A 13,551-nucleotide genomic window follows, 5' to 3' on the forward strand; every position below is an offset into this window, starting at 1 on the left:
CAGAGGGTGGGCAGAACCTTGGGACCATTTAACAAGGGAATATAGGCCCCAGTTCTCTCCTGACCACACTCGACCCAGTAACATTACCCTTCAATGCAATGGCAGATTCCATTTCCTTGGAATCTTCTAGAGGTCCTGTTCAGGGCTGAGAGTTGAGAAAACGGGTGGGTCTGCTAGACTCCCAGAAGGGCCATGTGCTCACTGCTCCCTGGTGCTCAGACACACTTGCTACACCAAGAGTTCAAGAATATCCATGAGCATAGTCATCCTCATCAGCCATTGACCTAACATGTCTGCTTTTTGCAGACTTCCCAAAGGACAGGCCCAGCTGGCATGATATTTATTTAGCCTTTTTCGTCCTCATTGCTATCTGTTCTGTTGACCTGGCAGAGCTAGAGCTAACTGCTCTGATGAATCCTGACAGATTTTAGAAGTCTCTGGAAACACTGCATTGATCACAGAATAACATGATGCACCTCAAACCCTGCCTTGAGGCTGATTTTGGTGGATCTATGTATAAAACCTTTATATGTGTTGAGCAAACATGGGTTGAGCCCAGCATTGAATGATCTTTCTCTTTCTGCATTAAGAATCGGGCTGTTTGTTGTGTACACTCTCAAGCCTTCTTCGGTGAACGAGAGGGAGATCTGCGTGGATGGGGGCCTGGACTCCTCGGTGCCTGGTGAGAAGACCTTTCTCAGACACCAGCCTGAAGGCTGCAGGCTGAGTCTTATGGCACCCCTGAGAGCCACCTGTATTGGGGCCATTGTGTAGAGGAAAGGGCTGAGGTGAAGGACAGGGAAGGTATCCACAACTGAGCAGTTGTTCCCAATTACTGGCTTGTGAGGTCTTAGTTTTATGAGGAGGACTGCAATCAGATCAAATTGTATATTCTTCCTTCACAACCTTAAATGTCTTCTAAGACATCCAGGATAAAACTCAGTTCCCTATAGGCCAACAGGTGGAATCCTTCAAGATCCAGTTTCTGCCTACTTTCCTGGTTGAATCTTTCCTACCCTTGCTCCTCCAATGAACCCCATATTCAGCGCTGTGAAGCACCTGCACATCCTCATGTGTGATGGTCTGCCCTCCAGCCATGCTTTGCACATGCTGTTCCCTTGGCAGAAATGCCTCCCCTGATTCACCCCACTCCCTACTTTGCCCACTGCACTAACCATTCCCAGTCCCACCAAGCCAGATCAAGTCACCTCCTCTGCTTCTAGAGCCCTTGGGCTTACTCTAATGCATGGATCTGTGATTTGTTTCCTTGAGTTTCTCTCCTCCCAATCAGGTGAAGAACAAAAGCTATGTCATGTTTCTTCTGTTAGGGCAGATATGAAGGGAACAATCACTGGCTACTTTGTTCTGGGCCCTCCAGATCCGTGCTGTCCAAGATGGGAGCCTCTAGCCACATGTGGCCACTAAAATTTAAATTTTAATTGATAGAAATGAAATACAATTAAAAATTCAATTCCTTAGTCACACTAGCAATGTTCTGAGTACTTGATAACCACACGAGGCTAGTGGTTACTATGTTGGACAGAGGAGGTACAAAGCATTCCTTTCATTGCAAAAGATTCTTTTGGACAGTGTTACTTAATCTAGAAAAATCTCTTATCCTTAGGTCAAAAATCTGAATAGTAGGAATTGATATTCCCATTTTGCAGATGAGGAAATGGAAACTCAGAGAGATTAAGACCTTTGGGGTCAGAATCCCAGAGAGAAATCTGACTCTACTTCTCCAAGCTGTCTTATCAGTCCTATTTCTGCAGCATGGTTTGTGTGGCCTAAATTAGTTGTAAAATAACTGGTTAACCAAGGGAATGAATGAATGGATAATGGGACAAAATTTAGTCCCCCTCCTTATAGGGACCTCATTCTGAACTCTACTATCCAAGCTCTGTTTTTAGTGTAATATTGGCATGCCAAAGGCCTAGCCTGGAAGCACATTGAGATTGAGTACTAAAAATCTCTACCACTCTGTTCCCAATACCTCCCATAATGCCCAGGAAATAGTAGGTGGTCAAGAAATGTTGCAGCCTATGATAATGTAAAAAAACATTCTTCTAGTGAAAGATAAATTTGACCTTATTTTTAGGATTGTTTTGGGGGGCGGTAGGAAGCATCAAAAACATTTCCAGGTAAAGGGAACTTTAGAAACATTTCCTGAAATTATTTTTAAGTCTTGCATAGAAGTCTAGACTCCAACGCCAAAATTTCGAGTCCCATCCATGCACAAATTCCTGTGTGAACTAAGCATTTGGTGAATGATTGCTTACTGCAACACATATTATGTCTCTTTACATCCGTTTTCTCTCAAATCTGAATTTCCCTTTTTTGTAGCTGGAAGCCAAACATCTGGAAAGACAATCTGGCTCAGAAACCAGTTGCTGGAGATGCTGTTCAGTGTAATATCTTCCTCCCAACTTCATCTGTCCTCTGAGTAAGTAGTTCTGGGAAGAGTGATTTGGCATGAGGTTGCCTCATACAGGGTGCAGTATTAAAACCTTTTCTTAATGAAAAGTTTAGCGTCTCTGAGTTGGTTTTCTGCAGTGTATTTCCTGCACCAGTCAGAAAGAAAATTATATTCTCTCCACCAAATAAAGCAGACCTTGCCCTAAGATATTCTGATACAAATGTGCAATGGGCATGAGTAACTCCAAACAGATTTGGTAAAATTACAATAGGCTCCTTTTGTCACCATTGCTATAGTATAATTGTTATTGTTTTGGCAGTTGTGACAACTACTGATTTTGACGTCCTGTACTTGGCAGACAATAGAATGGAGAAATGGTTAGCCTAAATAACATCTATCAAGGAAAAGGCTTGCCAAATTCTTCTGCTATTTTATTCTCAATTTTTCAGTTATTTTTCCAAGTTAGAAAAACAAGTATCTGCTTTCAATTAACTTTGAAAACAACGTGTTAACCATAAAATTCCATTAATTCTCTCTCCCTGACTGCTGCTTTATGTCCAACTCCAGCGTCACTCATTCAACAACTGTTTGTTGAGCCCCTACTGTGTGCCAGACATCATTCCTCACTGCAGGAATATAGTGCTGAGGAAGTCAGACCAGATCCTTACTCTTGCTGAGTTGACATTTTCATGTGTATTTGTGTTTGGGAGAGGGAGGAATGGGGTGAGGAGTCACCTCTCAGTAAAACAGCCTTGCAAGTAGTGCTTAAAGTCTGCATTCCTCGAATCAGAGCATGATAGAAATGGAAGATGCCTTGGAGATGAGCTAGTTCAACTCTTTTCTTTTTCATCTTTTTGAATGAGAATATAGTGTTCTGCTTAAGCACTGGGGCTCTGATCTCTAGACCTCCTAGGTTCAAATCCCAGCTCTGCTTCCAGAAAACTTGGGGAGGTTAGTTAAGCCTTCCATACCCTCTTTTGTTCATCTCTCTGAGGATAAAATTAGTATCTGCTAAAGATGGAAATTAATATGTGGCTGGCCCTAGGCACAGTGTCTGGAATACTATAAATACTCCATAAGCTAACTGCTATCATTATCATCTCACCATCACTGCCATCATCATCATCATCACAATCACCACCATCAGCATCACTATCATTATCATCATCACTACCATCAAAATGACCAGAGCTCATCAAGAGCCCTGCCAAATTCATCCATTTAGTAAACAGAGGCAGGGATAGAAGAGAGGACCACTTCTTGATCTCCAGTCTGGTGACCACAGCCTCGCTCCCTAGTCTGGCAGCTAGAACTGAGAACACTGCCCAGCAAAGATAGACCCTTTTTTGGCTCCCAGGAGGCAGAGTCCTTTGCTGAGCCATTACCCCTGAGGTTTGGTTACCCACCCCTTCCAGTCCCTTCCAGCAAATTTGTATTCTCCAAACTCATCATTCTATTTTATTTTTTTAAATAATAAATTTATTTTTTATTGGTGTTCAATTTGCCGACATACAGAATAACACCCAGTGCTCATCCCCTCAAGTGCACCCCTCAGTGCCCACCACCCAGTGACCCCCACCCCATGCCCTCATCCCCTTCCACCACCCCTAGTTCGTTTCGTTTCCCAGAGTTAGGAGTCTTTCATGTTCTGTCTCCCTTTCTGATATTTCCCACACATTTCTTCTCCCTTCCCTTATATTCCCTTTCACTATTATTTATATTCCTCAAATGAATGGGACCATATAATGTTTGTCCTTCTCCAATTCACTTATTTCACTCAGCATAATACCCTCCAGTTCCATCCACGTCGAAGCAAATGGTGGGTATTTGTCATTTCTAGTGGCTGAGTAATATTCCATTGTATACATAGACCACATCTTCTTTATCCATTCATCTTTCGATGGACACCGAGGCTCCTTCCACAGTTTGGCTATTGTGGACATTGCTGCTAGAAACATCGGGGTGCAGGTGTCCCGGCGTTTCATTGCATCTGTATCTTTGGGGTAAATCCCCAGCAGTGCAATTCTGAGTCGTAGGGCAGGTCTATTTTTAACTCTTGAGGAACCTCCACACAGTTTTCCAGAGTGGCTGCACCAGGTCACATTCCCACCAACAGTGTAAGAGGGTTCCCTTTCCTCCGCATCCTCTCCAACATTTGTGGTTTCCTGCCTTGTTAATTTTCCCCATTCTCACTGGTGTGAGGTGGTATCTCATTGTGGTTTTGATGTGCATTTCCCTGATGGCCAGTGATGCAGAGCATTTTCTCATGTGTGTGTTGGACATTTCTAGGTCTTCCTCTGTGAGATTTCTGTTCATGACTTTTGCCCATTTCATGATTGGATTGTTTGTTTCTTTGCTGTTGAGTTTAATAAGTTCTTTATAGATCTTGGAAACTAGCCCTTTATCTGATATATTTGCAAATATCTTCTCCCATTCTGTAGGTTGTCTTTTAGTTTTGTCGACTGTATCCTTTGCTGTGCAAAAGCTTCTTATCTTGATGAAGTCCCAATAGTTCATTTTTGCTTTTGTTTCTTTTGCCTTCATGGATGTATCTTGCAAGAAGTTACTGTGGCCGAGTTCAAAAAGGGTGTTGCCTGTGTTCTCCTCTAAGATTTTGATGGATTCGTGTCTCACATTTAGATCTTTCATCCATTTTGAGTTTATCTTTGTGTATGATGAAAGAGAGTGGTCTAGTTTCATTCTTCTGCATGTGGATGTCCAGTTTTCCCAGCACCATTTATTGAAGAGACTGTCTTTTTTCCCAGTGGATAGTCTTTCCTCCTTTGTCGAATATTAGTTGATCATAAAGTTGAGGGCCCACTTCTGGATTCTCTATTCTGCTCCATTGATCTATGTGTCTGTTTTTGTGCCAGTACCACACTGTCTTGAGGACCACAGCTTTGTAGGACAACCTGAAATCTGGCATTGTGATGCCCCCAGCTATGGTTTTCTTTTTTAAAATTCCCCTGGCTATTCGGGCTCTTTTTTGATTCCACACAAATCTTAAAATAATTTGTTCTAACTCTCTGAAGAAAGTCCATGGTATTTTGATAGGGATTGCATTAAATGTGTAAATTGCCCTGGGTAACATTGACATTTTCACAATATTAATTCTGCCAATCCATGAGCATGGATTATGTTTCCATCTCTTTGTGTCTTCCTCAATTTCTTTCAGAAGTGTTCTGTTGTTTTTAGGGTATAAACTCTTTACCTCTTTGGTTAGGTTTCTTCCTAGGTATCTTATGCTTTTGGGTGCAATTGATAATGGGGTTGACTCCCTAATTTCTCATTCTTCAGTCTCATTGTTAGTGTATAGAAATGCCACTGATTTCTGGGCATTGATTTTGTATCCTGCCACACTGCCAAACTGCTGTATGAGTTCTAGGAATCTTGGGGTGGAGGCTTTTGGGTTTTCTATGTAGAGTATCATGTCATCAGCGAAGAGGGAGAGTTTGACTTCTTCTTTGCCAATTTGAATGCCTTTAATGTCTTTTTGTTGTCTGACTGCTGAGGCTAGGACTTCCAGTACTATGTTGAATAGCAGTGGTGAGAGTGGACATCCCTGTCTTGTTCCTGATCTTAGGGGAAAGGCTCCCAGTGCTTCCCCATTGAGAATGATATTTGCTGAGGGCTCTTTATAGATGGCTTTTAAGATGTTGAGGAATGTTCCCTCTATCCCTACACTCTGAAGAGTTTTGATCAGGAATGGATGCTGTATTTTGTCAAATGCTTTCTCTGCATCTAATGAGAGGATCATATAGTTCTTGGTTTTTCTCTTGCTGATATGATGAATCACACGGATTGTTTTACGAGTGTTGAACCAGCCTTGTGTCCCGGGGATAAATCCTACTTGGTCATGGTGAATAATTTTCTTAATGTACTGTTGGATCCTATTGGCTAGTATCTTGTTGAGAATTTTTGCATCCATGTTCATCAGGGATATTGGTCTGTAATTCTCCTTTTTGGTGGGGTCTTTGTCTGGTTTTGGAATTAAGGTTATGCTGGCCTCATAGAACGAATTTGGAAGTGCTCCATCTCTTTCTATCTTTCCAAACAGCTTTAGTAGAATAGGTATGGTCTTCTTTAAATGTTTGATAGAATTCCCCAGGGAAGCCATCTGGCCCTGGACTTTTGTGTCTTGGGAGTTTTTTTTTTTTAATTCAGAATTTTAATTATGTACATAAATAGCAACATGAGAACGAGGAGTTCTAATGCTGGACATTATCTCTAGGTGAAAGGATTTCCGATTAGTCCACTGGTAGTATGGTATCACCCAAGATAACAAAGAAGCCTGGTATAGTGTTTCCTGAAGAAGAAAGCCAATTTACTACATTCAGTACTGACTTCTCTGCCATTTTTCTGTAGAAAATGCATGGAGTTTCCAATGTTTACCTATAACTGATTAAAATGGGCAGAGCATGGAGCATTCTACTTATTTTCAGGTGAATTCTTTACATTTCCTGGCTTTTGAAAGTTCTCCTTCCACAAATCTTCTACAACTATGTATCCTCGTAAACCCCAGTCATATAATTTCTCCCCACTGACCTGGACAAATATGATGGCTTGTTGTGGATAATAAAGAGAGGCAGCTGGTCCCATGAACCCAGGTGGATACACGAGCTTCTTTATTTTTGACCCTCTAGCCAAAAGAAGTCCAACAATGCCAGCAAAACCAATAACACCAAGTCTTGGAAAAAATCCAGGAGGTGCATTTTGGAGATATTCATAGCTGTCTAACCCCCATTGAACCAAGCTCTGCATCTTGGGCTTTGTTTGCGAGTACATTTCCTGACACCAACTTGTATATGGCTCGCAATAATGTCGGAGATGTGAAATGCTTTCTTCAAGCTGGGTCCTTGGCTCCTCCACATATTTAGATTGACCCTTAGGAACCAAGTAGAGTGAAAGCTCAATAACCTTCACAGAAGTTTTGTGAGGTGAGTCCCTTTTAGGTGATGCACAGACTTTAAAGGTGAGCAGACTCAGGCTGGCTGGCCCCACAGACCTCCGAATTACTTTGAACATGTTGCTGGCAGAGGTGGCTCTGGACACTGGGGAGGTTTTTGATGACTGCTTCAATTTCCTCCCTGGTTATTGGCCTGTTCAGGTTTTCTGTTTCTTCCTGTTCCAGTTTTGGTAGTTTGTGGCTTTCCAGGAATGCGTCCATTTCTTCCAGATTGCCCAATTTATTGGCGTATAGCTGTTCATAATATGTTTTTAAAATCGTTTGTATTTCCTTGGTGTTGGTAGTGATCTCTCCTTTCTCATTTATGATTTTTTTAATTTGAGTCTTCTCTCTCTTCTTTTTAATAAGGCTGGCTAATGGTTTATCTATCTTATTAATTCTTTCAAAGAACCAACTCCTGGTTCTGTTGATCTGTTCCACAGTTCTTCTGGTCTCGATTTTGTTGAGTTCTGCTCGAATCTTTATTAACTCTCTTCTTCTGCTGGGTGTGGGATCTATTTGCTGTTTTGTCTCTAGCTCCTTTAGGTGTGAGGTTAGCTTGTGTATTTGAGTTCTTTCCAGTTTTTGGATGGATGCTTGCATTGCGATGTATTTGCCCCTCAGGACTGCTTTTGCTGTATCCCAAAGATTTTGAACGGTTGTATCTTTATTCTCATTAATTTCCATGAATCTTTTTAATTCTTCCTTAATTTCCTGGTTGACCCTTTCATCTTTTAGCAGGATGGTCCTTAACCTCCACGTGTTTGAGGTCCTTCCAAACTTCTTGTTGTGATTTAGTTCTAATTTCAAGGCATTATGGTCTGAGAATACGCAGGGGACGATCCCAATCTTTTGGTATCGGTTCAGACCCGATTTGTGACCCAATATGTGGTCTATTCTGGAGAAAGTTCCATGTGCGCTTGAGAAGAATGTGTATTCAGTTGAGTCCAAATTCATCATTTTAAAATTCATTTTTGAGGGGATCCCTGGGGGGCTCAGTGGTTTTGCGCCTGCCTTTGGCCCAGGGCGCGATCCTGGGGTCCCGGGATCGAGTCCCGTGTCTGGCTCCCAGCATGGAGCCTGCTTCTCCCTCTGCCTGTGTCTCTGCCCTTCTCTCTCTCTCTCTCTCTCTCTCTCTCTCTCTATGTCTATCATAAATAAATAAAAATAAATCTTTAAAAACAATAAAATTCATTTTTGAAAGTGACAGTTAAACATATACTTTGCCTAAACTTATAAAGAAAGACGCATAAATATTGGACTATTCCACTTAGATTAATTTTGACTTGTGTATTTGAAAAGGGAGTTAACTAACCATTATGTGTTTTATGAGACTGTACTGATGTAATTAGATGGGTGGCTAGTCAGACACCATAACTATAAACACTAGTGGAGTAAGGCTATCAAGGGGCCTGTACACTTGTCTATCTTTTGATAGTTTCTGATTGCTTTGAAAAGCTCTGGCCAACATACAATCAGCCATTAATAAAAATATTTAGCCATTTAACAGCAACTTTGCCAGCATTTTATTTTACCATTCCTTAAAAATATAACATGTACTTCACTAAGTAATATCCTGATTAACCTTAATTTGCTTATCCTAGGTGACGAGTGAAGCTGGACATTCTTTGTATTTTCTGGATTTGTCATTTGCTCATGGACCGGGAGATAATTTATTGATTTATTGATCCCTGCAGGACAAAGGAAGAGATGTTTCTGAACCTGGGGCCTGACTGGTTCCTGCTCCTTGTGCAGGGCCACGTGCATCCCAGCACCACTGTGCTGGGCTTGAAATTGCTGCTGCACTTTTTGTCAAGCCCCTCCCTCCAAGGGCGATTTAAAGATGGTCTGTCTGCGGGATCCTGGGTGGAGCACAGCTCTGAGGGTGTGGACATTGTGATAGGTGAGTGTGCAGCCTTCTCCAGGAAGTGGTGGGCCACCTCCTTCTGGGCTTCGAGTGAGGACCTGCAAAGCTCCTTCCTGCTTGGGGCCTTCATAGCTCTAGCAATAGGATCACCTTGACCCCTGACCCGGATCAGCCCCAGTCCCCTCCTACTTCCTGGTTAGGATCCCCTTTGTCCTTTGTCCTGCTTTACAGACACTGGGGGCTTCCTTCCATTCCTCAAAAGCTCCTTAGCTCTTTTCCTCTTCCTGAGACGTTCCCCCAACCCACTATACCAGCAAGGCTCTCCTGGCTGGTGTGGGTTCACCCCTCAGTGCTCAGTTCAAATGCCACTTCCTCCAGGAGAGGGGGGTACCACCTGAATTAGGGTGCCTCTGTTAGACTCTCTTTGCCCCTATTACTTTTCTTGTCAGAATTCGCAAGCATATATTTATTTGAGTATTTAATTCCTTAATGTCTCTCCTTCCCCCTACATTCTAGGTACTTGGTGAGGGTCTGGGGCTCCATATATTTTGTTGAAATACTATGTCCCTATTGCTTAGTATAAAGTTGCCCTATTGCATCTAAAGTAGTAGGCACTAAATAAGTATCTGTTTTGAATAAATGAATGGATGAATGAATATGTCAGGAATAAGTAAAGGAACTCTTTATTGAATACTTTCTTATGCTCATGTATGTATGATGTATATTTTTATCCAGTGTTTCTATGGGATGAGTAGGTGGCAGGGAATTTCTTTGTGTGTCCAATCCCCACCTTGACCAGAAGAAATAGCAATTGTTCTCAATTGGATTTTGTGCCCCTGCCACTTGATCAATAGATAACCTGAAGAGCCAGCCCCCCATGCCGGACCAGAGCCCCTGCCTGCTTCCTGGATTCCGTGTCTTGAAGGACTTTCTGAGCCACCATGTGCATATTCCAGAAGTCTACCTCATTGTGTCCACCTTCTTCCTGCAGACGCCTCTTACGGAACTGATGGATGGGCCCAAAGTAGGTGCCCCTGGGATGGAGTGACATACCTGGTTTTCTGATCCCATGTGACCAAGGTGTTCCCTAAGATTCTCCACCCCTACCTCCATCCACTTCTTCTAATTCGTGTCGTTTGCTGACCCACTTGTGGTGCCATCCCCTTAGCTAGCTCTTCAGATTCCCTGAGCTCCTGGGCCACTGCCTTCCATCATCCCTGTCAGCCGGTCTGTGTTTTTACCAGTCCCACTTTAAATCTTTCTCCTTCTGGGCATAGCTAGAGAACTCACATGATGATGGGGGTGTCATGGGGAGGTGAATTGCTGCCACTATACAATTAAAGCCTCAGTTTATACCTTCTGAAAAAGCATGTCTCTTTACCTTAGCCATGGTCCTTGATTCCCCTGTGTTTTAGTGTAAACACATATGCTTTCAAGTCTTCTGCTTCAAAGCTGCCCTTTTCTCAGATGACTTACTCACAGTGGGAGTGAAGGACCCCAGAGGAGGGCATTACCTTGGCACCCCACTCTTCACCACCTATTTATGCCGTGGCCCTCTTCATCTATTGTCGCTGGCAAAGAGTAGCTCTCCAGGCTGATCTGGATTCCTTCCCCTCCTTTCCTGAGTGACCTTACCAGTGATTGGTCCTTCTTTCTCCTATATTTCCAGCATCTCCTATTCTATGGACTTATTCCTCACAGACCATAAGTACAGTGAACTGTGTCCCACCTAAAGCCAGAAGCTGCCCCCTTGACTCACATTCTTGACTAACTGCTGTATTATTTATCATCCTTTCCTTAGCCAAATTTCTCCAAAGAAGGGCCTACACTTACTATGTATAGCTTCTCACCATATACCCAATCCCTCATTCATTTGTACCACATCCAAGGCTTCATGAGCTCCCCTGTGGGATCGGGTTCAGACTCCATAGCTGGCATCAAGACCCTTTGTGATTGGGTGCCTACCTTGTCTCTTCAGTCCAGCTTCCTTGCTTGCTTGCTCTTTGTGCCGTGGATCTCCTGAGTCACCTCTCTAATAACACCGGCTACTTCGTGCTCGCCTCCCCTGTGCCTTTAATGAGCTTTCCTGTCACTTGCCTGGAGATGTGTCCTCTCTCAGTACTCAGCTCAGATTCCACCTCCTGCTTAGATCTCTAGACAGGAGCAATCATTCCCTCCTGTGTGCCTTAGCACACCTCCCTCTTATATGCCATCGTCACAGTTACATAATTTCCTGTCTCCTTAGCTACTGAGGTCCTCAAGAACAGACCCTACTTCTTACTCACCTTCGTTGGTGCCCCAAAAATAGTAGATTCAGAAATTGTTCCTCAGTCTCAGTTGTGTTGAATTAAACTTCACTGAATTGAAATTGGGGGAGTGGCATGGCTCTGTAAATAGAAGGCTAGAAAATCTACCTCTTGCACATCCTTATATTTGATCTATCTAGATCTTTATATATGCTAATAGTATTATAGATCACACTTCAAAATAAAGTTCTTAATATGCTCTGCCAAGGTCACTGAAATCCCGTATTTCTATTTCTCCAAGAATATATTGTAGGGAACAAACATCTGCTGAATGTCAGGACTCATGAGAGATGTTTTACATATTTTATTTTGCTTGATATTTATAACCATCCCATGGGGTGGAGAATGTGATTTTCATTCTACAGAGAAGGAAACTGAGTTGCCAAGAGGCTGAATAACTTGCATAAACCCTGCTTTTAAAGTAGCAAAGTCAGGGATCCCTGGGTGGTTCAGTGATTTAGTGCCTGCCTTTGGCCCAGGGCGTGATCCTGGAGTCCCGGGATTGAGTCCCGCATCAGGCTCCTTGCATGGAGCCCGCTTCTCCTTCTGCCTGTATCTCAGCTTCTCTCTCTGTGTGTGTCTCTCATGAATAAATAAATAAAATCTTTAAAAAAAAATAAAGTGGCAAAGTCAGATCTCCCGACTGGTCAACCCCCATGGTCCCTCTGCTATACTTGGCACTTTCCCCAAAGGCTTTGAATTCCTCATATGGAATCTCATTTACAAAAATTCATTAAAGTTGATTGTGATCTCAAACCAAATGAAAGAGCTAAACTCAATACAAATTGCTGGTGGGTCTGCAGCATCTTCTTGGAGGCATGTATTTCCCCTAGGCACTGCCGAGCGACTGAAGTTCACCACATAGGCCAGCCACCAAGGCTGCTACTGTGCTGTTTTGCCTTTCCAAACACTCAGGCCCCCTGGGAAACACGATGGGCTGGCTGGAAAGCTGGTTCCCTTGGTGTGCTGCTGGACATCTCTCTACATCCCTTGCCCTCTCTTTCAGGATAGGTTGGATGCCATGCTTCGGTGGCTCTTGCAGAAGCATCACAGTGAAGAAGTCCTCCGGGCTGGGCTGTGCACTGAAGGTGCCCTTCTGCTCCTGGAAATGCTGAAAGCCACCATGAACCAGGTGAGATCCATTCCCTGCATCTCATGAGGAGGTTCTAATGGGAAGACAAGTTTGGAAGAGTCACATTGACTTTTTCCAGCAGCTTCCCTCACTGATAATTAGCAAGTGTTATTCAGAACACTTGGTAGAAGAGGCAAGGTGGGTTCCTCATGATCACTTGGCTGCTCAGTGGAAAACCTAGCCTAAACGTCCCCAGTGGAGTTTATGCACTCTTGCCAGAAGATATTTGTTTTTCATTTGTTTAAATATTTGATTTTCTTCACTGGGTGATTTAATGCCTTCCAGTAAAGGGAACATTTCTGTTTTAGGTCAGGAGCTTCAGGGGACTTGTAAAGGGTGGAAAGGGGCCTCTTCCTTCAAGGAACTCACATCCACCAGGACAGGTGGGGCTCCAGTGTGACTGAGCTGTGAGGTAGAAACCTGTTAGAGAAGACAGGTGCTCACCAACTACATACATGACATGGAGAGCCATTAATTCAGGCCTTCAGGGTCCATTAGAGATAGGTTAAAAAGTTATTTTCAGCATGGAGGCAAATGTGAGGCGGGGTAAAGGCCATGTGGCCTGTGAATGGGAGCAATCATGAGCCAGATGAACAAGAACTTGCATGGGAGGCTGAAGACTTCTGACTCTGTTCAGTAGACCCCAAGGGTGACTGGAGGCTTGTCCTGTGTGGGGAAACCTTATTGCTTCTATAAAATGATGCATGTTTACCTTTACAATTTAAACAAAAGAGAAAGATAGAAAGTAAAAATCACCTGAAACACTCCCAGGCAGAGATAACCACCATGAACTTTAGTGAAATGTTCTTCCAGACACCTAAGAATATACCATATTCGCACAGAGGGTTAGGCCACATAAATTCCTCTTGTGTTTTTTTCCCTCAA

At 43.1% G+C, this 13,551-nt stretch overlaps 2 protein-coding genes across 11 annotated transcripts in view; one reads left to right on the top strand and one right to left on the bottom strand.

Moving 5' to 3' along the window:
- The window catches only part of WDFY4 (WDFY family member 4), a 286,497-nt gene that overhangs the window by 111,101 nt on the left and 161,845 nt on the right, over nt 1–13,551 (top strand). For all 10 annotated transcript variants that reach the window (XR_005380348.1, XR_005380346.1, XR_005380347.1 and 7 more), the window contains 5 exons: nt 591–682; nt 2,344–2,443; nt 9,059–9,264; nt 10,083–10,252; nt 12,541–12,666. Coding sequence is in view for 7 of the 10 variants with exons in the window: in XM_038578030.1 (XP_038433958.1) it covers nt 591–682; nt 2,344–2,443; nt 9,059–9,264; nt 10,083–10,252; nt 12,541–12,666 (694 nt within the window). In the remaining 3 variants the exon portion in view is untranslated. The remainder of the gene's footprint in view (nt 1–590; nt 683–2,343; nt 2,444–9,058; nt 9,265–10,082; nt 10,253–12,540; nt 12,667–13,551) is intronic.
- Nucleotides 6,622–7,441, bottom strand: LOC102152929 (MICOS complex subunit MIC26-like). The gene has a single exon (XM_038578036.1). It carries the CDS (start codon nt 7,439–7,441, stop codon nt 6,845–6,847), a length of 597 nt encoding a protein of 198 aa, XP_038433964.1. The 3' UTR covers nt 6,622–6,844.

The sequence above is a fragment of the Canis lupus genome, chromosome 28, assembly GCF_011100685.1.
Source record: "Canis lupus familiaris isolate Mischka breed German Shepherd chromosome 28, alternate assembly UU_Cfam_GSD_1.0, whole genome shotgun sequence".
NCBI lineage: Eukaryota > Metazoa > Chordata > Mammalia > Carnivora > Canidae > Canis > Canis lupus.